Source organism: Momordica charantia, assembly GCF_013281855.1.
Source record: "Momordica charantia cultivar OHB3-1 chromosome 3 unlocalized genomic scaffold, Mcharantia_2.0 BLBB01000003.1, whole genome shotgun sequence".
Taxonomy (NCBI): domain Eukaryota; kingdom Viridiplantae; phylum Streptophyta; class Magnoliopsida; order Cucurbitales; family Cucurbitaceae; genus Momordica; species Momordica charantia.
Window position 1 is genome coordinate 7982734 of NW_028275161.1, and position 24187 is coordinate 8006920.

Here is a 24187-nt window from a genome sequence, read left to right on the forward strand (position 1 = left end):
TCGCTATCCCTGAGAACATCCTCCTCAGGTTTCCGGAGGAGGGGGAGAGAGCTGACAATCCTCCAAAGGGATGGGTCACTCTCTACTTCAAAATGTTTGAGTACGGCCTCAGACTTCCCCTTCACCCTTTTGTCCAAGAATTTCTCTTCCGGACTGGGTTGGCTCCGGCTCAAGTGGCCCCCAATGGGTGGGGTGTCATTTTTGCTTTGGCCATCCTTTTTTGGCTACGAGCTCGGGATAGTGAGGAGGCCGAGCTGTTGGACGTAGACCAGCTCCTCGCGTGCTTCGAAGCAAAAAGGATAGCTCAAGGGGCCGACCTCCATCAAGGGATGGGTGAGGAAGTGGTTTTACGCTTCTGGGGAATGGCTTGCAAAGGACGAGTCAGGTCGTTCCTTCTTTGATGTCCCCACTAGGTTTGGGAACCTAGGTACGGAGTAGTTCTTGCTTTTTGTGATTTTCTTTTCTGTCATTCAGGTCTAACTCGGATTTTGTCTTCGTGCAGTTTCAATCCGACCAGTCCCCGAGCTTACGCAAGCCTCCTTCGACACGCTGAAATATTACAAGGAGCGCTTTCCGAGGGGTAGGAAGGTCGGAACCCTGGTGACCGACGAGCTGCTGCTTGAGTCCGAGCTGCTAGATTACAACCCTGCAGTTCGTCCCATTGAATCCTCAAGGCCGAACTCCGAACTTGGTATGCCGAGCTTGCTTCCCCCCTTTTTCCTCTAACCTTGTGCTGACCCCTGTTTTTATTTTGCAGCCATGGTTTGCGGATTTCCAAGCAGCGTGAAGCGCAAGTCCAAGGGCCGAGCTCATGCTCTTGAGGCCGCCCAGAGTTCGAAACCTGCCACCCCTGCCGTGTCAGGGCCTGCCTCGGAAGATCCAGCCCCAGTGATCGAGCTGGAGTCTTCTGGGGGTCCCTCGAGGGAGAAGCGCCCCAAGGATCAGACCGAGGCGGTGGACGCCCTGCCTTTGGGCGAGGAGGTGAGGGAGGAAGTCCCTCTGAAGCGAAGGAGGAAGAAAAAGAAGACGACCTCCCCCTTGGAGGTCGGAGCTTGTGGGGTCTTGCCTGCGAGCTTTGCAGATCGGGTGGACGATCCTGAGGCGGGACGTCCGATGTGACAGCACGGTTCAGAGTTGAGCCGTCAAGTTCCGGGGTGAGGGACCAGGTGTCCCGCATCTCGGCTGCAAGTTTGAACCGCTGCCTGAGGAGGGCGTCCAAATTTGTGAGCGACCCTGGGTCCGTTCTGCAGAGGACCATCGACTACGCCGCTGAGGTAAGACTTGCGTCTCCATTTTTGCTTAATTTATCTAACAAGTAGCTCGGTCTAACTTTCTTCTTTGTACCTTTTCTCAGGCGTTTGTCGCTTCCATTCAATCGGCTCTGGCTGTAAAGGCCGAGCTGGATGAGAGGGAAGTTCTGGCAACGAGGGAGAAAGAGGAGTTCTCTGCTGCCTTGGAGGCTACTTCCTCCACCATGAAGGATGAGCTGCTGAAGGCTCACTCTGAGGTGGAGAGTTTGAAGGCCGAGGTGGAGACCCAGGCCGAGCTGCTGAAGAAGGAAGAGGACAGACGCAAGGCCCGGCTCCGAACTGCCCACGCTATCACCAAGGGCTTGGAGAAGGAGAAGTTCCAACTCCTGAAGGAGAAGGACGACATGCTCCAAGCGCTTGAAGCGAAGGATAAGGAGCTGGAGCACGCGACTGCTGAGCTGGAGACGGCGAAGGAGCGTTTCAGCAATGGAGTCCTACTGGAGGAATCGTTTAGGCAGCATCCTGACTTCGATGGATTTGCCAAAGACTTCTCTGACGCGGCCTTCAAGTTCCTCATGAAGGGCATTGCTTCCGATATGCCTGACCTTCAGATCGATCTCAGCGGTCTGAAAAAGAGGTATGCCGAGAAGTGGGCGTCTGGGCCTGGCGGCACCCCTGGCCCCCAAGCGTTGGTGGATCAGTATGTCAAAGATCTGGACTCTGACTACTCCGATCTCGAAGAGGACCAAGTCGGCACCACACAGGAGGGCGCTCCTCAAGCGGACTCTTAGGCGATCATCCTTCATGAGGCTTTTCTCTGTCTCTCTTCTCTTCTTTTTTGTTTGTAAGTGTCAGGGCAGAGCTGCAAGGTCTATAAGCCTTGGCTCTGCTCTCCATTCAATAAAGAGGCTTCCATTTGTTTTTACTTTGTTGTCGGCCACATCTTTTCTTTGTTTTTTTTTTTTGAACTGCACCCAATGTCACCTCGCACCTCTTACTTTTGAGGTCGCGCCTTCAATTTAAATAACTTCAAAGTTTGAATGTGAATCTCTGTCTAGCATTCAACGCATTGCACCAACTCTGGATTTTTTAACATTGCACTCTTAACTTAAAAACGTTAAAAGGTTAAAATCCTAAGTCCGTAGCTATTCTTCACATCGCTCCTCGTACCCTCAAGTTCGGAGGCTTGACCAGTTTGAACTTTTCACATCATCTCTTTGCCTTAGGTTTGAATTTTAAGTTCATCAGTGGTTTTGGCATCGCACCTCGTACCCTTAGGTTTTAGAGGATTGAATTTTGACCGACTGCTGGAATGTGGTCGCGTGGGAGTCCGTGGCCCCCATTTAATTTCTGGTCGAACTCGGAATCATGAAATTAAATCATCACATTTATTCCGATCATAATTCTTTTGAAACAGTGTTTACAGATCCATTGAAAACCCTTCTGGCATTTCAAGGATAATAACGTTTCAGGTGCTCCGCGTTCCACGGGTGTGCAAGGACGTCTCCTTTCAGATCGGCCAATCCCAGGTCGGACTATGCCCTTGACCTCAAACGGGCCCTCCCAGGTCGGATCAAGGGCACCCACGTGGGTTTGGACCCTCCTTAAGACCAGATGTCCGACTTGAAAGGTCCGAGGTCGAACGCGGGCGTTGTAATGTCTGGCCATTCTGCCCTGATATTCCGCCAGGCGTAGCTGGGCCACTGCTCTTCTTTCTTCCAACAAGTCGAGGTTGAGGAGCAGCTCTTCCTCATTTGCCGTAGGCTCGTAATGCTCTACTCTGTCAGATGGCATGCCGATCTCAACCGGGACTACAGCTTCGGAGCCGAAGGCCAGGGAGAACGGGGTCTCACCCGTCGATTCTCTTTGGGTGGTCCGGTACGACCACAGAACCTCTGGTAGCTCCTCGGCCCACCTGCCTTTCTTGGAGTCCAGTCTAAGTTTGATGCCCCGCTTGATGATCTTGTTGACTGCCTCCACCTGCCCATTTGCTTGCGGATGGGCGAGGGACGAGCTAAGGTGACTTATGCCAAGCTTGCTGCAAAAGTCTTTGAACTTGGCGTTGTCAAACTGCTTCCCATTGTCTGTCACAATGGTCTGCGGTATACCAAAGCGACCTATGATATTCGTCCATACGAAAGACGTGACTCTGGATTCCGTTATGTGGGAGAGCGCCTCGGCCTCGGCCAACTTTGTGAAGTAATCCACAGCAACCACAGCGAACTTGGTCTGGCCCTTGCCCAAAGGGAAAGGACCAATGATATCTACCCCCCACTGCGCGAATGTTTATGCAAGGATGTGCCCAACAGTGTATTTGAGATTGCAGCTCGAACTCGGCCTCCGGACCGATCTGAACACTTGGGCGGACCTGCACAAAAAGGTGAGCACTCCGACGATCAAGTCAGTATAGGTCGGATTCCCAGTTTAGTTCGAGGTCAGAAATCATCGTACCTGATCGTGGAGTGAGGTCCTCTACTTATGGGTGGTAGTCCCGCTAATCTCGCGACGGTTACACCCGGTAATCTCGGGACCGTCGGTTACACCCGGTAATCTCGGGACCGACGGTTATACCCGATAATCACGCTGCTAATAGTAGCTCACATCGGCCCCCACCGAGCTTCTCAATAGGTCGGACCTCGGCCAGGTTCACTTCGGGCCTCATACTTAGCATCTGTCAACGCTAGTGGTGGTGATCTCGGCCTTCCGAGCTGGGCATGACTCATGAGTCATCTTGGAGCACCAATAGAGGTCCTCCACGTGTCCAGGGTATTCTCTTCCCCAAACACTCCGGAACCTCGTCTCTTCCCTCATGTAGTTCATCCTTCCGTCGCCAGCCACCGTCGTTCTCAAACTTCTTGGTATGCCGCTTCTTCACTCGAAAACCCCCGTTCAAATCCGATCCCATCGGAACGTTGTCGTTTCTTCTCGACCATTTGATTTCTTCTTCATTCTTCCTTTCGCAATTCCAATGACGGGGTTGATGCCTTCGTTTTTTCCCCTCCCCCTTTCCTTCGCTCGTCGCGCTCTCCATCGCCACCTTCTCCCATCCTGCCACTTCTTTGTTCTCTGCTTCTTCGCCCACCAGTCTATCGTACTCTTGATGCTCCTTCCTTGCCAGCCAACTTCTCTTTCATCCTTTTTAACCTTCTCAAACTTATTTTTGTTATCTTGCTTTGGTGTCTTCAACGTACTCGAGATTTGTTGTTGCCGCCTCCTCATCTTTTATGGAAGACTATTCTTCTCATTTGTTCCCAAGGGATCGGGAAACTCTATCAAACCTTGGTTGATTTTCCATCGCTCTCCAGTCCACGTTATTGGGTACGATCGTCGCCTTTCATCATTCTTTCGCCCCTGCTTTTGATATCCCAGCCTCATTGTTGTTTGCAGATTTCGTACTTCTTCTATTCTTCCTAGCCTGCCTTCTATCTATGTTGTATTTGTTTCATAAGATCGGTGTGTTTGGCCAAACATCTCTGTACCTCCAACAATGACTCCAATACACTATCCTGGTCCATGGCCGGGACGAATGTCCTCTGATACCAATTTGTAAGAAACCCGAATACACCAAACAAAACTAAATAACTATACTGCAATATCTAAAGAGAAATTACAATATCGACAGCATTTCAAGTGGAGTATCTCTCTCCCAAAAACAATGCTAGGTTCTTCACCAAAATATTATGCTCAAAGATATTCTTCTCCTCTCCCTACTAACCCTATTTATAACAACTCACCCCACTGTAATTACCCTAATACCCCCACTAATATACTAATAAGATTCTCAAACTATCCCTACTAGGACTCTGACTCTCACACTTATCCCATTATATTGACACATTAAATTTATCATTCTTTTTTTTTATAAGAAACTTCGTATTAACAAAAGCATAGAAACACAAAAAAAACAGCCTAAGGGCAGGGGAAGAAGGAACCCCCTCCCAGGAACTAGACAAGAATAGCTCTCCAATCTTGCATAACTGAAGTGAGCCTATAATTACAAAAGAATTTTCTATGCCTATGACACCACCAAGAAATGTGTACTTGAACTGTATTACAAAAAATTTCAAAAGAAGAAATCTTATCTTCGAAGATTCTAGTGTTCCTTTCCAACCAAAGATTCCACATAAGAGCTCTAACTGCGCCACCATCTTATGACTTCGAACAACCACCCATCAATATTCTGAGGAAGGCATTTGGAAAAACCAAAAATTTGAAACAGAAAGGACCATCCAAGTGCAGCAAACTGACAGTGAAGGAAAACATGGTCTAAAGTATCCTCGTTCTTCTGACATAGAGCACAAACAGAAGGGGAAAGGGTCCAATTTGGGCACTTGCCCTTGAGTCTTTCTGTGGTATTGACAGCCCTATAAGCTGAAGTCCAAATGAAAACTTTCACTTTCTTTGGGATAGAGTACTTTCAAAGAAGAGAAGATATGAGAAATTTCGAGCCTGGGCCTTCAAAAGCAACTTGGAGGGTCGATTTTACTGTATACTTCCGAACGGATTCAAGGGACCAAACTGCTTTATTGACTCCCTCCCCAATCCGAATAGTGTCCAACCTTCCCATCAGATCCACCCAGCTACCTACTTCTCTATCTTGAAGACCCCTTCTTAATCCGAGGTCCCAAGCAAGCTGCTCCTCTTTCCAACAATCAGCAACCGAAGCTTCCTTTTTCAAAAAAACATCGTAAATGTCAGGGAAGTCATGAGCTAGAGTAGTATTCCCTGTCCATCTATTCAACCAAAACGGACTCTGTCGCCACAAGAGACTTTAAAAGATAGGAATTTGAGGAATAAAATGCTATTTTTAGCTATAGCCACCCAAGGTTTACCCTTTGACTTACCCCTAGGCTTTTTGGACAACCATCCGAGGGGCTCTATCCCATAAATACTTTCAATAACTCTTCTCCATAGGGCACCTTCCTCTTGAGTAAACCTCCGTATTCAAAAGCAGTGCGTTATTTTGTTGTTGAAAAGCCCCAATGCCAAGGCCTCCTTTTTCCAAAGGCAGGGGAGTGGTTTCCCATTTGACCAAGTTTCCGTGGGGATGTAATCTGTCTCCCTTCCAAAAGAAATCTCTTACAATCTTGTCTAGGTCTTTTGCAACTCCAATTGGAGCTTTGAGAAGAGATAAATAATATATTGGCATACTATTCAACACCGATTGAGCCAAGGTCAATCTACCCCCTCTAGAGGGAACAAGTTTCTGCCACTTTTCTAGTTTCTGCTTCAGCTTTTCCACCAACGGTCTCCACAATGCAACAGCTTTAAAATTTCCCTCGAGGGGTAAACCAAGGTAAGAGAAGGGAAGGCCTTCCACTCTACATCCTATCTTCAAAGCTTGACAGATGAGTCTATCTTCATTAATATTGATGCCAAATAAAGAGGTTTTATCAAGATTCAACGAAAGGCTTGAAGCTCTTAGAAACCAATTAACTAGTATCCACAATTTGTTCAAAGATCTCCTCTCATCTGGACAAAACAAGATGGTATCATCAGCATATTGAAAATGGGGAATCATCACCTTTTTTATCCTTACCTCAAAACCTTTAATCATCCTTCTCTCGCAGCACAAGTGAACCAACCAGCTAAAAGAATCTCCTACGAGGGTGAAGAGGAAAGGAGAAAGATGGTCTCCTTGTTGTAATCCCCTTGTCACATGGATCTTGCCCCTTGGTCTTCCATTAATAATAATTGAAAAAATTGCCGTGGACAAACATCCTCCAATCCACATTATCCACTGATGGCCAAAGCCTTTCTTCTGCATCACTGCATTGACATAGTCTCATTCCACCTTATCATAAGCTTTTTCATAATCTAGCCTAAGTAGGTATCTTGACTTGTTTGAGGACTCCCAATCACCAACCGCCTCCGCAGCCACTAGAATGGCATCCAGAATCTGCCTACCTTCTAAAAAAAACCTTAAGGATCCGCAATGATAGAGGGAAGGACCTTTTTAAGACGATCAGCCAACACCTTTGCAATAACCTTATAAAGGGAGGAAACAAGGCTAATAGGTCTGAACTCTCCCACTTTGTTCGCTTGTAATTTTTTGGGTATTAAACAAACACAAGTCTCATTAGTGCGAGCATTAATGATACCATTCTTCAAAAACTCTTGGAACACCTTGAAAATATCAGACTTCAAAATGTTCCAAGCTTTTTTATAGAACGCTACTGTCATACCATCATGGCCCAGAGATTTCAAGTTTGCCAAGCTTTTGACGACCTAAAAATTTCTTCCTCACTAAAAGGAGATTCAATCCAATCCTGTCAATGCGAGTTCAAAGGGGACCAATCTATATCTTCAAAAATAAATCTAGTGCCATCTGCTTTAGTGTACAGATCTGTAAAAAGGGCTAAAACTTCTTCAATCTCAATATCCGAGGAGAGGACCGTCCCATTTCTATCAACTAGAGAACGGATAGCTGCTTTGTTCCTTCTGGCTGACACCCATCTCTAGAAAACATGGGAATTCTCATCTCCCTTCTTTAACCACTGGAGTATACATTTTTGAGCCCACATATGTTGTTCTTTCAGCGTTATATCTAACAGCTCCGCTTTTAAGGAAATCCTCAAAGAGGACCGATCAGAATTTCATTTCTCTCTATCTTCTTCTTTGTCTATCTCATCAATCCGATCTAAATTGCTTCTCTTAGAATTCGCTACGTTCCCGAACTATGCCTTCTCATAAAGGCGTAGCCCAACCAGCCATTGGATGGCAATGAATTCCACCAACTTTCAACTTTATCAAGGAACTTAGGGTGATCTCACCACATATTTTCGAAACGAAAGGGAGTAGGACCCCATTTCTGCCACCTAGGTTCATTTGGAGAGGGAAATGATCTGAGGTAGGTCTCGAAAGCCTATACAAGGTAACATCTTTGAAATGCCGAAACCATCTTAGAGATAAAAAAAAACCTATCTATTCTGGTGGCAGTAGGACTACTACTAAAATCAGATCAAGTGAAAGAACCATTCTTAAAATGGACTTCTTCCGCATTACTATCCTCTATAAAAGCATTAAAGTCTCGCATGCTTCTAATGGCCCTTCCTCCTCTCAATTTCTCAATAGGACTTCTAACCATATTGAAATCTCCTCCTACACACCAATCTTCATTGCATAAACCAGCTAGGTCTCTCATCTCTTACCAAAACAAATCTCTAGATGTGGTAGATGAACGACCATAAACCCTCGAGATCCACCCTTGAAAACCATCTACGAATCTAATCAAGACTGAGATAGAAAAGCTACCCAGAACAGAGTCTTCCACATTAACAGTATCCTCATTCCACATGACAATGATACCTCTAATGGACCCCACCGCATCAAGCGAGATCCACCCAATTCTTCTAGAGCTCCATATGGACTTTATGATCTTTCTGTCATCTAATTTAGACTCCTGCAAAAGAACTATATCAAGGTCAGCCTTGCAAATGACATCTTTTATCAGCACTCTTTTAGAGGGGCACCGATCCCTCTTGCATTCCAAATTTCCAAGAGATGATCTTCATAAAGCAACCTCTTGGCCATCAGCTAAAGTACTGTCTCCTAACTCTTCTTCTTTCTCCCATGATCTAAATAGACTACATAATTCCCTGGATTCTTTTTTCTTGGCGGCGCTACCAACTTTGGATGTCATAGCCCTTATACAGAGATTATGCTTTTGGAGATAAAGAACCATTTTTCGGGTGAACGGAAACTGGCTTTCTGTCTCCTCTTCATCATCCGACGAAAGATCCGCGATTTTGTTCTGCTCCTCCTGTTGTTCTTGCTCTCTAACTACCCAAGCCCCGTTCTTCAACGATCTCTTGATCGTTTTCTGCTTCTTGAAATATATTGTAAAAATCTATGGGGGGATCCAAGTCGGGTGACATCTCCCTCGACTTTTCTTGCAAATCACCACACTCTATGCTTTGATATTCGCTATCCAAACTAGAAAAGGAAAGATCAGACATCAGTTCAAAGTCCTTTTCCTTATCTTTGCTACTCGGAAGAGGGGCTTTGGAAGGGGCTTCTTTTTTCATTGAGCAGACCTTTCCTTTTTTTTTTTTTTTTAAAGAACCTCAACTGATTGTTTTTTGAAAAGGAGACCAATTTCCCTTTTTTGTCTTGGCCTACAGTAGTAGCACACTCTAAGGTCAGAATCGACCTATCCTTCTCTGTTCTCTCCCTAGACTCTGAACCTTGGGCAACTAAATGAGTTATGGGGTCCACTGGGGCCATTGACCTGTCTGTTTCAACTGTCTCCCTAAAAATAAGGCCTCGGGCAGCCAAAAGGGGAGTAGGGTCCATTGGGAGATCGCTTTTTCCTTCCTTACACGGCATAATCTAATTATATGTCTTTGTCAAAAAACATCTCATAGACCCAATATCATTAGCGGGGGGAGGGGCATGGTAACTGATATTTGACCGAAGGATAAAAAAACCATCCCATACATGCCAAATTTCCACTGGGTTTGTGTTTGAACCATCCTTTCCTCTATAGAACAAATCTGCCGCCTCCAACGGGAAGCTGCCGTGGACCGACACTTTCTTTCCAATGAGCGGAGAGCTTTCCCAATAAGTACTTACGTGGACAATATACATGTGATCCATGTCTACCAGCTTCACCTCGGCTGGAATGAAGCCACAATAATTTCCCGTCACTTTAATAGCAACTTCTGTACATTCAATGAGGGCAGAGTTCACATCCACGTAATCTAAGAAGCCTCCATAGCAATTGCCCACAGCTTGAAAAGTAGCCAAAATCCATAAATGCAGAGGATTGTTCCTAAAAGTAATTCATCCACCATAAGAGGGGACAACTGTGGTGTGGCCATGGAGAATCGGGTTCCAAAGCTCCATCATTAAAGTCAAAGGGCCAAAAGTTACCCACCCTTTATTGCTAACAGGAGCCTTGCTTTCTCTTTAGAGGAGCACTTGAGCAAAGCTTTATCTGGCTGAAACACATTGATGATGTAGGAGTCTTCTGTCTGTCGTTTAATCATCTCAAGAACTCTGCCCCAGTCATCGTGAAAGTCCCTGCGAGTCCCAACTACCGTTTTCTTCCAATCTAAGGCCCTCACTTCTTGTGATTTCAACGAGTCCAGGCCTCTTGAGACACCTGTTTGCCTAGAAGACCCCTTGACGATTTCTGCAAAAGACCACCTACCTCTGTGTTTTTGTGCAACAGGGGGTTCCTGATATTACCCATTCATAAAGTCTAATAACAGGCTTTTGAAATCCTCCCAACCTTTCATCCTTTCTCCTGAGGGAACAACTAAATTTTGTTTACTTCCCACTCCTTGGACTTTGGTGATCTCCAAAAAACTACCCCTTTTGTTCGTTGTCTTCTGCATGCAAAAAAAACCATCATTGCAATATGTTTTTCTAAAGAACTTTTGGGTATTAGGCGCCAATAGCAACTCCTCTATGCCATCAACAATCCAAACTGCCACTATCTCTTCCACAGACAAGACGAAGGTCCTTTTTAAGGTGAGATTCAACAATTTTCAAAAACCGGCCTTTCTTTTCAGGATCAAAGGTACAAGTGAACGCCTCGTTTTCAATCTTAGTAGTGGTCCTCGCATCCGTCATGAAGCGACTGAAGAAGAAACCTAGAAGAGGGGAACTTCATCGGAGACAAGCACACTGGGGAAAATTTGAGGAGGACAGAAGAGAGAAGGAGAGAAAACTCGTACATCATCCGGAGAAATTTTTCAACTGCTCCTTTATTAAATTAAATTTATCATTCTTAGCATTTGTACCATAAGCACAAGTCAAATAAATGAGAAAAAAATTCATAGGAAATATAGAATAACTCATGGATAAAATACGTATGGGGAGAATGATGAATAATTGACTACCACTCAATTGCATGGGCAGGATGAACTCATGAACATGATAACATATTAGCCCAAGAACCGAGTTTAATAGTTTTACCTGAACTCTATTTCCTTCAAATTCAGAAAACGTAATCACCTTTTGCAATTGGTCATGGAACACTCTACAATGGAAATTAGCTAATCACATACACATTCAAGCAAAAATGAATTACTTTCACAAAGGAGCAAGATATGTACAATCAGCAAGAATGAATAATAAGATGCATAAGAATCCATTGGACAATGCTGCCAGTGTAAGATGCTTGTTACTGTATGCCAGAGTATTAAGTTTTTCATGTGACATTTAAAATAAGTTGGCAAAAATTCCCTGGATCACTTCAAAAGTAAGGCTATTTATTCGGATATTTGGCCAACATTTCATGTATAAGAAGAAAGTGTATAAGTAAATCACCTTAAGAGCTGAACATCCTCTTCGTTCAAAAAATTAGGAATTAAAGATTCTGCCTGGCTCAACAGTGAACCTACACACACATAAAAGGCACTCATAAGCATGAATCAACAGTTGCGAATTGAATTGCTTTTGAATAGATATGTAAGTACAACAAAAATACTAGAGTAGTGCTTACGCAGATTCCTGCAAACATTGGCAGTTTTGTGACCATCAGAGGTAACCGAAAATCCAGGTAATTGTTTGACAATATCCATTTTTAAACAGTCAACAAATCCATGAAGGAAAAGATTTCTTTCCTGTTCTGTGGAAGAAATAAAAATATAAGAAATATAATTAAATACAAGTCATTCCAAATAATACACCGTCAGGAATGAACAAATGATAAAGGATTAACCTTCACAGATGGTTGGAACGAAGCAGTGGAGGTTTGCAATTACTTTGACAAATAACGATGTTCTCTGATGTGCATAGGAAGCTGGGGCCATAATACTCGGAATTAATGTGAAGTCCAAACTTTTTGGACGTAGAGGGCCCAATGAAGAAAAATTCTCCAAAACCCAGCCAGCTGCTGCAAAAGAATCATATTCGAGAGTTGCATCCTCTTCCTTAACAGGGAGATCAGAAGAACACCAACTGGATAGAAAATCTCCATGAGAGAGTGAAAATACTGCCGTCAAAACTTTAGTCTGGAGAAACATGCCAAAGTGACAATTACCTACTGTTCGAAGGATATGCTTCCAGGCATACAAACGTACACTACATTCACTAATTCATAGGTAGAAAAGCTCTAAAACGATTACGTCTAAGAGGAAAAACAGATGACAATATGATTCTTGCAGATCATTCATTATTTCAATTTTCAAGTATGAATTTGAAAAAGTAAGCTTAATGATCATCCCAACAGGGTTATGGAATTGAAGATGGAACATCCAGTTTATAAACAAGGGCTTACAAAGTTAACTGTGATGTAAGATCGAAAATTGGAATCATCGGAGAAGATATCAGCCAGGCGCATTGCATTGAGTTGCAAAAATCCTGTTGGGTACCTTTTTTCTGAACAAGAAACTAAACTTTTGGAATCCCTACCAAGTGCATTCTTCAATAGCTCAAGAACCTGCACGGTGAGAACTATATTACATGGAAGATTGATCATTGAAAGACATTCCTTGAAGGTACAAACTGCTACTATAACAATCATCTACAGAGTAATGCACCCTTTAGAAAAGAAGTTCAGAAAAATCAGATGTAAATTGAGTTTTTCTATATACTGACAACAAACAGAAGTTCAAAGGACATGATAACAGAAAGTCATTTGGTTGCAACTATTTTTATACAGTCTGGTTAGTTTTGCAGAGGGGGGAATTGGTCACAATCAAAGTATGAATCTCAAAGTAGTAATGACATCTTTCCATCAGTATATAATCACCACCTCAAAGAATCCAAAGGAAATCAACCTGTAACGCAACAGACTTTGCAAAATCCAAGCTTCTCGGTGTGCTGGCTACTTCATCAAGGTACGAAATGCTTTCTGCTTCGCAAAGACTAAGAAGCTGCAAAAATAAACAGAACAGGATTACTCCATACTTATCCAAAGACCCATCATTAAAACTGAAAAGGAAGTTCTAATTGATACTTAAATAACTATGTTTTTTAGAAGTTAAGGTGTAGATGTTTTATTTACTGAACTCACAATAGATAGAACTTTCGCTTTCAGTCTAGATACAGCAGCACCAACTCTGGAAGACTGAAGATGAGGGTGTAAAACGTTCAAATTCAAGATGGCTCTAGCAAGGAACAGAACACCACCTTTACAACAAAGTTCCTGAAATAAAAAGAACCCACACTTAATTCAACAGTAAGAAAGAGGTAACTAGATGAACTATACTGCATGAACATGACAGTACCAATCCCAAAAAATGGCACATTATTCGTGACTAAACCATATTTAAAAAGCAGGAGTCCTTCACAACAATTCTTCCATCTATGAAGTAGTTTGAACACTGCTACCTACGATTAACTACTAGAAGAGCACTGCAACACATTAAACTTTAAATATTTAATATCTACACTAACATTATACTAAATGTTCATCCAAGTATAAAAATTCCTTTACCACATATCATTAAAATTGATCTTTTAAATTAAGTAAATATTATTAGCATATTGTCATTAGTGTTTTTGGAATTCAAAAATTTTACTATAAATTATAAACTATTATGAACTTATAGTAATTATTAAAAACATATTGCTGATGTTTATTCCTTGCAAGTCAAAATTTTTTATTGATGCATACAAAAATGTAAGGAGACAAACGTCTGTGAAGTATAGCATGGATCACCCATGTGACTCATTAAATTTTTTCTCATTATATCAAGTATTTATCATCTACTCTTGAATATGGAAGTTATACATTCAAAAATAATAATATTATCTTGAGGAAACTAATATGTTCAGGCCAAGTTTGGTTCAACCTAAATTAATTTTAGGTGAACCCATAAACCAACCCAACTCATAAAGTTTTACTTTTACATTTTTTTGAACTCAACCGAAATCTAAACAAGCTTACAATTCAAGCTAACCTTATTAATTTTGGTCAGGTTAATTAGAAAAAATAATAATAAAAGAAAACATTTTTAAATATACTTTTAATAGTTTATCTTGATTATAACAAGGCAAATAAAAATTAACATATTATTATTCATGACATGAATTTATTTTTATATTTAATTAGCCATGCATGTGATAAAAAATGACACAAAAAACTGATACAATTTCGTTTATGGTTAATAGTTTATAAGTATACATCAAACTTTTTCATAGTTTTGGGTTATATTTTCAATGTGAAATAGTTGCATTGAAATATAAGTATAAAAATAGTATTTATGGGAATAGGCATATACTCAAATTCTTAAGCTTAAGCATGTACGGGGCAATGCAATTTTTAGAACTAATATATATAAATATAATTGCAGAACCTTATTCCTCAACAGACGCTCACGGAAAACTTTTTGTTGGCATAGCATCAGGAGAAACTGTAAAGATGCTTCACACTGAAGGCATAGATAGTTAGTTAATTCTGCAATTGGAGCTGTGCAGGAGGAATCAGAATTCTGAGCTGACAGCCTTTGGCCCAGAAGCTTAACCGTCTGGGAAACTGAAGCAAAAGCTGCCTCCATAAAAATGTCTACCTGTTAATAAGCTTCAAGGTCAGCCCAAGGAATAAATGGTCAGCCTCACTTTTGAATATTTAATTTAAGAAGGGTGATATGGTAATTTGATTTATCTTTCTTTTGTTTTTTTAGAGGAAACAAAATACTTCATTGATGGTATGTATAATATTACAACATAGGGGAGGAGAGCCAAGCCCCAAGTTGGAGGGTAACGAAAAAGCCTTCCAATTACGAAAAGCAGTTTGTCCTTATTCTAGAGAGTTATTCTCAGGGATGGCAGGCTGTATTCTCTCCGTTCTCTCTCCTCTCCTCCCACCCCCCTTGAGACATGATCACCCTTTCCTCTAGTCGTCTCCAGTATTGCAACTGCCATGGCATCACGGCGGCTGACTGCCAAGATAGAAAACAAGTCCTTCAAAGTTTCTTTTGATTCAAGATCTAAAGGAAGAGTGATCTTAGTAAAAGAATTTCATTGCGACGGAAGTTCTTGGTGTCCTTCGAAGTAGTGGCGGTCTGGCTTGTTTACTCCATAATGGACCTGCTTCTTTCCCCACAGGCTCAAAAGTTTTTTAGGAAGACACCATGTCTGAGTGGCTTCATTTGGATTCCTAAGACGACAAACAAACGGGGAAGTTTTATTGAGATCACAAACGTTCAGGATTGGGGGGGGGGGGGGGGGGGGGGGCGAACAAACATAGTGGTCCCAGCTGGTGAGGGCTTTGAAGGATAGAACGTGTTTAAACAACTTCTCATCGATTTTTTGAATGGTTACGAAACAAAAGAAAAGGAGAAGATAGTGGGTTCTAAAACACAAACAAAACCAACAAGACAGTTGGACAAAAGACCAACAAGACAAACAAACTCCAATGCAGTGCGCCTCGCCTCAGGCGAGAGGCGAGGCATTTTCGCCCAGGTGCGCCTCGTAAAGTGCCCAGGCGAGCGCCTTCAGTCGGGTGCTCGCCTTTGGGCGCCTGTCGCCTGAGGCAAGGCGATCGCCTCCTTCAAGGGGGCGATTTGTCTTTTTTTTTTTTAATTTTAAAAGTGTTTTCTTTTTTAAAAAACCTTCCCCCTGCGCACGCGACAAACCCTCTTTGCCTCCCCTCCCTCTCGACATTCACCTTCAGGCTTCACCACCATCATCTCTGTCGGTCGTCGCCCGCTTTCCTGTCTTTGACCATCGCCGTCGCCTCTGTCTCAACCGACGTCGCCGTCTGCTACCGTCGCAGCCACCGCCTCCTCCTCCGTTGCCGCCGCCGCTCACTCCGATAGTCTGACTTTCGTAGGTTTTTTTTTTAATTCTTATATCTCATTTACTCCTTTTTGTTTCCTCTCTTTTATTTCACACAAATGTTTTGTAAATCTTTGGCTTTCTTCACACTTCACAGTGACTCTTTCCTTTACATTTTTTTTTCCTTCCAAATTTGAACTATATTAGGATGGAAGAAGGTGGAAACAAACGCAAGCATCCCGATTGGCAATACATCATATTGGATGATCCGAAAGATACAAACACATGCAAATGCAAGTTTTGTGGAAAAATTACCAAAGGTGGAGTTTGCCGAGCAACAAACCATTTGGTTGGGGGAAATCAAAATGTAAAGGCACGTTTGAAATGCCCAACTAATGTGAGAGAAGAATTGAAGGAGTATCAAACAAGAACAAAACTAAGAAGGGAAGAGAGTAATATCCTCCCAACGTATGAAGATTTAACTTTGATTGAAGAAGATGATGAAGATGAGATGGGAGTAGTTGGTGGTAGTGGTAGTGGATCAACATCAACCCCAATGAACAAGCGAACAAGAATAAACACAGTTGATAATGTGAGTAGTATGGGTGGGAGAGGGAGAGGAAGTGGAAGTGGAGGAGGAAGTAGTAACTCTTGTAGTCCATCAGTGTTAAAACCACCGCGACCAAAGGGGCCAATAGATAAATTTGTTTATCAACATCCTGGAAGAGTTGTTGATGATAGAAATCGATTGAAGAGGTTGAAGCAATCAACTATTACTGAAAAATATGATAAAGAGGAGAGAGATGCTACAGTGCAATTCATCATGCGTTGGATATATCAAGCAGGTATTCCTCTAAATATTATTCGCTTGAGAAGTTTTGAAGTGATGCTAGAAGCTGTGGGGCAATTTGGCCCTGGTTTGATACCTCCTTCTTATGAAGCTCGAGTAACGTATTTGAAAAAAGAAGTACAGTACACAAAAATCTGATGGGCGATCATGATGTAGAATGGAAGAGAAATGGTTGTTCGCTGATGTCAGATGGGTGGACTGATAGGAGAGATAGGACACTAATCAACTTTTTAGTTCATTCATCTATTGGAACGTTGTTTATGGAATCCATCGATGCATCTTCATGCATCAAAACTGGAGAAAATATTTTTCAACTCTTAAGATGGCATGGTGGACAAGATTGGAGAAGAAAATGTTGTCCAAGTTGTGACGGATAATGCCTCAAACTATGTCCTAGCTGGAAAACTTTTAGAAGCCAAGCAACCTCATCTATATTGGACACCATGCGCTGCTCATTGTCTAGATTTAATTTGGGAGGATATTGGAAAGATTGAGCAGGCCAAAAGGTGTCTTAGGAAGGTTGTGGCACTCAGTGGTTTTATTTACAACCACTTGTACGTGCTAAACATGATGAGAGAATTTACTAACCAACATGAATTGGTAAGACCAGCAGTGACTCGCTTCGCAACTTCATTTTTAACCCTAGCCAGTATTCACAGAAATAAAGCCAATTTGAGGAAGACGTTTATTTCTGAGAAATGGACCACCTCTAAATGGGCGAAGGACCCGAAGGGGAAGAGAGCATCTGAAACCGTTATGATGCCATCTTTTTGGAATTCAGTTGTGTATACTTTGAAAGCATCGGGCCCTTTAGTTCGTGTGTTGAGGCTAGTAGATGGTGATAAATCGGCTATGGGTTATATTTACGAAGCTATGGATAGGGCAAAGGAGGCTATTAAGAGTGGTTTTAATGGAAATGAGGCGAAGTATAGACCCATTTGGGAGATTGTTGATAAAAGGTGGGATTGTCAACTTCATCGGCCTTTACATGCAGCCGAATATTATTTGAATCCATCTCTTTTCTATGACAACAAAGAGAGAATTATGCAAGATCCTGAGGTCATGGATGGTCTGATCAAAGTTATAGAACGATTAATACAATCTATCGATGATCAAGTTCAATGTTCAATCGAATTAGAATTGTACAATGAAGCAAAAGGCATGTTTTCGAGTAATGTAGCAATAAGGACGAGGGGTGTTAAAACACCAGGTAATGACATTATTTATTACTTTTAGTTTTAAATTTTTAACAGACATATTTAAGTGGGCTGTCCTTTGTCTCCTTTCCTCTTCACCTTGATTGGAGATGCTTTTAGTCGTCTTGTGCACTTTTGCCATGAGAGAAGAATACTGAAGGGTTTTCTGGTCGGGTCTAAACAAGTCCCCCTCACACACCTCCAATACGCGGATGACACCATTATTTTCAGCAAGGGGAGGGTTGAAGATCTTCTGGATTGGTGGGGGATAATATCCCTTTTTGTCTATGCTGCAGGTATGTCTATGAATGTGGATAAAACTTCTCTGATAGGGATAAACATTCAGGAGGGTGATCTCCTCTTAGCTGCAAACATCATTGGGTGTAAAATTGAAAGCCTTCCGTTCAACTATCTGGGCTTCCCTCTAGGAGGTAACGCAAACTCCATCGGCTTTTGGGAACCAATGTTGGAAAAGTTTAGATGCAAGATATCTAAATGGAAAAACCTCTCCCTTTCTAAAGGAGGTCGCCTAACTTTGGCCCAATCGGTCCTTAGTAGCTTACCTCTCTATTATCTTTCTTTGTTGAAAGCTCCCAAAACGGTGATTAAGACCATGGAGAAGTATGTTAGGGATTTCTTTTGGGACGGAGGTACTTACCACTCTTGCAGCCATCTAGTGAAATGGGAATGGACCTCTCTGCCTCTCTCCCACGGTGGTCTTGGAATAGGATCGTTCCAGCAGAGAAACAATGCTCTTTTACTTAAATGGTTGTGGAGGTTTACTCAAGAAGAAGATGCTCTATGGAGGCGTGTGGTGGAAAGTATTTATGGTACTCTTCCTCATGGTTGGCTTACCGCCACTCCAAAAGGTGCAGCAAAAGGGCGGCCATGGTTTGCGATTGCGAATAACACAAACCTTTTCCTTAAGTTTCTGTCTTTCAAGGCAAATAATGGGAAGAAAATCAGGTTCTGGAAGGATCCTTGGATTGAAAACCAATCGTTGGAGATGACCTTTCCTGACCTTTACTTACTCTCTGTGAGAAAGGAGGACACCATCCACGATTGTTGGAACACCGAGCAACAAGACTGGGACCTAGGCTTTCGAAGGGGGCTTTTCGACAGAGAAGTCAACAGTTGGCTAGGCATAATCAATCAGCTAGATACGGTCAGATTGGGAGAATCCATTGATGGGGTGAGATGGAAGATAGATGGTTCAGGTGTGTTCACTACCAAGTCCACTTTTTTTCATCTTTCAACGCGATGTAAGATTATCCAACCCCCCCCCCCCCTTTATCAAGAAGATTTGGAAGACAAAGGTCCCTATGAAGAGTAAAGTCTTTCTTTGGTCGATGGCTCACCGTGGTTTAAACACTCAGGACCGCCTTCAGAGGAAGTGCAGTACTTGGAGCATGCTTCCCTCTGCATGCCCCTTGTGCCTCCTTGTGCCTTAAGGCAGAAGAGACCATCGATCACTTATTTCTCCACTGCACAGTTGCCAGAAATTGTCGGTCCCTAGTCTTTTGCCATTTCAACATGAGCCTTTGTCTCCCGCAACGAGTAGATGAGTGGCTTCTTCAAGCCATAGGGGGTAGCGGATTCAAAAATGCCAAAGGAACCTTGTGGACTCTCGTGGTGGCAGCAGTTATGTGGAACCTTTGGCTGGAACGAAACAAAAGACTCTTTGATGATTCTTCTTTAGATTTTCACGTTTTGTGGAGTAATATTCAGCTCACTGCTTCTAGGTGGTGTCATAGTTTTAGTAAATTCTTTTGCAACTACTCCCTTCTTTCGATCCTTCACAATTGGAAGGCATTCAAGTAGTAGTTTTGTGTTGGGGAGGGGTTTCCTCTACCCCTTGCCCTTAGGTTGTTCTCCCTTTTGTGTTTAATACACTTTTCTAAGTTTCTTATAAAAAAAAAACAGACATATTTAAGTTTGAACTACTAAAATTCTAAATCATTTGTTTAATATGTGCACAGCTGCATGGTGGTCTCTTTATGGTGTTAACGCTCCGATTTTACGAAAGTTAGCCATGAGAGTTCTTAGTCTAACGGGCATCGCTTCTGGCTGTGAGCGCAATTGGAGTGTTTTTGAACACGCAAGTGAGAATAATTTGGTTTTTCTATTGTTAATTGAAGATTGAAAAATCCACTTTTGACTCTGCATTTGTTAATAATTCTGTAGATTCATCCCAAGAAGAGGAACAGGTTAGAGCAAAAGCATCTTAATGACTTGGTTTATATAAAATATAAACAAGCACTTAAAGAGCGCTACACTCTACAAGACCAACTTGATCCAATTACTTTGGATCATATTGATGAAAGTAATGAATGGTTGATCGGAACACTCGAAGAAGAAGATGGTCAAGAAGAAAATGAGTTGATCTTTGATGATGACGACCTCACATGGGGAGATGTAGCCGAGGTCAGTGGTGTTAGAGAGCCCATAAGGCAAACTAGAACATATGCAAGATCTAAAGGAAAGTCGCCTGCTACTCCCGCTCCCACAACTTCAAGAGTTTGAAAATCAGTGCAAGTGGTGGTTAGGTATGATGATGATGACACCGAAGAAAAAGAATTGGAAAAGGAAGATTGTGAGGATGTCCAAGATGAAGAGAATTTAGATTTAGACGCGGATGATGAGCTTTGATTACTTATATTTACTTTTTGTTCTATTTCAAACTCTAGAACTTCTTAATGTTGCTTGTCTTTATTCGAAACTAAACTTATAGAATTTGGTTGTTTTATGCATCTTGTTGACATTTACTATTTTGGTATTGATTTTTTTAAGGTAATTTATGCACTATATATATAATTTTTACTTATTTATTAAGGTGCGTCTCGCTTCAATCGGACGTCGCCTTTGTATCACCTCTCGCCTCAAGGCGATCAAAGGACTCGTCGCCTTGTGGTGCGCCTTGCGCCTCGAAAGCGCACCGCAAACACTGCTCCAATGCAGAAGCAGTGATTAGCTCTGTCGTCAAGAAAGATGAGGCTCAAGCTCAACCTCAGCCCCGCCAGAAAGAGGAAGTGAGAAGCATTAACTGGAATGAGGTGTTAATCCTAACTAGACGCGATTTTCATGATTACTGGGGGAAGCTAGTGTCGACATTAGAGAATCAACTCAAAGAAAGCCTTATCCTCAATTCTTTCCACCCATATAAGGCTATTCTGAAATGCCCTTCAAAAGAGTTGGCTCGTCTGCTAAGTTTGAACAAAGGCTGGGTTACTTTTGGAGCCTTCACTCTTGGTGTCGAGAAATGGAACAAGGATAGACATCGTTTGTTTACAAGAAACCAAAAGTAGTTCAGTAGGTAGAAGTTTTATCAAAGCTGTTTGGAGTTCTCACCAAATAGGCTGGTTGGCTCTTGATGCAAAAGGTATGGCGGGAGGTTCTTAGTCTTATGGAATGAGAGGAAAATTGTTCTACTTGATTCCATGATAGGCTCTTTTTCGGTTTCCATTAACATTCAGTGTGTGGATGGCAAATCAGGCTGGTTCACTAGGGTTTATGGTCCTTCAACTACTCATGGCAAATCAGACTTTTGGAGGGAGCTGGAGGACTTAGCGGAGCTCTGTCAGGGAGCTTGGTGTGTGGGCGGGGATTTCAATGTGCCTCGCTGGCTTTCAGAGAAATCAGGTGGTAGATCAGGTAGAATTACTCGAAGCATGAGGACTTTCAACGGCTTAATTGAGGATTTAGACCTCTTCCATCCTCCTCTGACTAATGGCTCCTTCACGTGGTCCAACATGAGAGTCCTCCCTATCCACTCCAGGTTAGATCGCTTCTTAATTTCCAAGGACTAGCTGCTCCTCTTTGTCAATCAACAGGCTACGAGACTTTTTAGAACAACCTTAGATCACTTTCCAATTCAGCTCGCTTCAGGCTACGAGACTTTTTAGAACAACCTTAGATCACTTTCCAATTCAGCTCGCTTCTGAGACTGTTAGATGGGGTCCTACCCCTTTTTGTTTTGAGAATGCTTGCCTAGACTCTCCTCACTTGCTTCCTTTGGTTGATCAGTAGTTTGGTTGGCCAGGATTTGCATTTATGGTCAAACTCAAAGTTCTAAAAGGAGTCCTTTCTAAGTGGAACAAGGAGGTTTTTGGCAACATAGTGTTGAACAAATCCGAGCTTTCAAAAGCCATTAATGTTCTGGACAGAGAAGAGCAGAATCCCCTTTCGACGGTGAATTTAACCAAAAGGGAGTCCCTCAAAGAACAGTTGTTGGAAACCATCATTTCAGAGCGGAGGATATGGCTGCAAAAAGGGAAGATTAGATGGTTGCAAGAGGGGGACGAAAATACCAATTTCTTTCATAGATGGACCTCCCATAGGAAGAGTCGTGCTTTCATCTAGAAAATAGAAGATACCCAAGGTAATTTCTGACCAAGGAGGAAGATATAGAAGGTGAATTCGTGAATTATTTTGAATCCCTGTATACAACCACGGTGGAGTCTTGTTTTACTTTTGAGAACGTGGATTGGGTCCCTCTTAGTGATGTCCACAGCACACAGCTGGAAGCGCCTTTTACAGTTGAGGAAATAGGAAGGGCAACGGCTGATTTAGGCTCTCTCAAATCCCTGGGTCCAAATGGGATGAGTAACGAGTTCTTAAAAAAGGCTTGGAACATCCTTAAACACGACTTGGTTGCGGTGTTCCACGATTTCTTTGAGAAAGGCAAAGCGCACAAATGAGACTTATATTTGTCTTATTCCTAAGAAGCCAAACCCTTCTTCGATTAAGGATTTCAGACCTATTAGTCTAGTCTCCTCCTTATACAAAATTATAGCTAAGGCCCTAGCTGCTCGATTGAAGAAGGTCCTCCCTTACACGATTCATGACGCTCAAGCAGCTTTTCTGGAAGGGAGGCAAATTCTCGATGCCATTTTGACAGCCTCAGAAACAGTGGGCTATTGGAAAAAGACTAAGAAGAAAGGTTTTCTCCTAAAGTTGGATTTTGAAAAGGCTTATGATAAGGTAGATTGGGATTTTCTTGATGAAGCCTTATGGGCTAAAGGCTTTGGGGACCGATGGCGCAAGTGGATTAGGGGATGCTTGTCCAGTACTAATTTTCCAGTGCTGATTAATGGGAGACCAAGGGGAAGAGGGCTTCGGCAAGGGGATCCCCCCTCCCCTTTCCTCTTCACTATAGTTGGGGATGCTTTAAGTAGATTGATTCACTTTTGCAGTGAGAGGAACATTCTCAAGGGCTTCTCCTTCGACGCTAGTTAAGTAGAGGTAACTCATCTTCAGTATGCCGACGACGTCTTGATTTTTTGTCCTGATTCCTCTCAAATGATGGAAAATTGGTGGGGCATCATAACGGTTTTTTTTATGGCTTTAGGTCTCTCTTTGAATGTCTCCAAAAGAGCAGTGATTGAAGTAAATAGCTCTAATACAGAGGTAGAGTTCTGGGCCTCTGCTTTCGAGTGCAGGTCAGGTTCAATCCCTTTTCCTTACTTGGGTTTTCCTTTAGGAGGTAATCAAAAGTCTGTCTCCTTTTGGGACCCAGTAGTTGACAAAATGCATAAGCGGTTACAAAAATGGAAGAACTTATTAATTTCTAAGGGTGGGAGACTTACGCTAGCTAAATTTGTCCTCAATAGCATCCCCATTTATTTTATGTCAATCCTGAAAGCTCCAATGGAAGTGGTTAATTCAATGGAAAAACTGATGAAAAACTGATGAGAGATTTTATCTGAAATGGGGGTTCTTCAAGACCGATCGGAAACTTGGTGAAATGGTCTTGGGCAGCTCTTCCGCATGAAAAGGGAGGTCTCGATATCGGGTCTTTGGCTAAGAGGAATAAGTCTTTGCTGATGAAATGGCTGTGGCGTTTTGCGACAGAGAGAGGAAGTTTCTGGAGGAAAGTCATAGCAGCTATCAATGGAGAAGAGCCCTTTGGTTGGTTGCCTAAGCCTGCTAAAGGTTCTTCAGTGGGGAGACCTTGGATAGATATTCAAGGTTTGAGAAGGGATTTCAACCAGCTGTCTCTCTTCAAAGTCTCTTCTGGAAATTCAGTTTGTTTTTTTCAGTTTGTTTTTGGGAGGATGTCTGGATTGACAGTTTTCCCCTTGCTGCTTCTTTTCCGGACATCTACACTCTTTTCTTAAAGAAGAGTGCTACAATAGCAGAGTGTTGGTCGGCAAAATCTTCAACTTGGGATTTGGGTTTTAGAAGGAATCTTTTCGAGAGGGAGATAAGCAGATGGG

General features: G+C 42.5%; 2 protein-coding genes across 6 annotated transcripts in view; one reads left to right on the plus strand and one right to left on the minus strand.

Annotated features, from left to right (window-relative positions):
* The window catches only part of LOC111023196 (sequence-specific DNA binding transcription factor ATNDX), a 92489-nt gene that overhangs the window by 12244 nt on the left and 56058 nt on the right, over window positions 1–24187 (minus strand). For 3 of the 5 annotated variants that reach the window (XM_088121499.1, XM_022300572.2, XM_088121500.1), the window contains 8 exons: window positions 14504–14716; window positions 13219–13350; window positions 12983–13078; window positions 12481–12642; window positions 11923–12214; window positions 11704–11829; window positions 11529–11598; window positions 11175–11238 (listed from right to left, as the gene is read on the minus strand). In XM_088121499.1, the coding sequence (XP_087977625.1) occupies window positions 11175–11238; window positions 11529–11598; window positions 11704–11829; window positions 11923–12214; window positions 12481–12642; window positions 12983–13078; window positions 13219–13350; window positions 14504–14716 (1155 nt within the window). Of the gene's footprint in view, window positions 1–11174; window positions 11239–11528; window positions 11599–11703; window positions 11830–11922; window positions 12215–12480; window positions 12643–12982; window positions 13079–13218; window positions 13351–14503; window positions 14728–24187 lie in introns of all 5 variants that reach the window. The other 2 variants (XM_022300574.2, XM_022300573.2) reach the window with 2 other exon arrangements.
* On the plus strand, window positions 17104–18012 carry LOC148212291 (uncharacterized). Its single transcript, XM_088121392.1, has one exon. It carries the CDS (start codon window positions 17104–17106, stop codon window positions 18010–18012), a length of 909 nt encoding a protein of 302 aa, XP_087977518.1.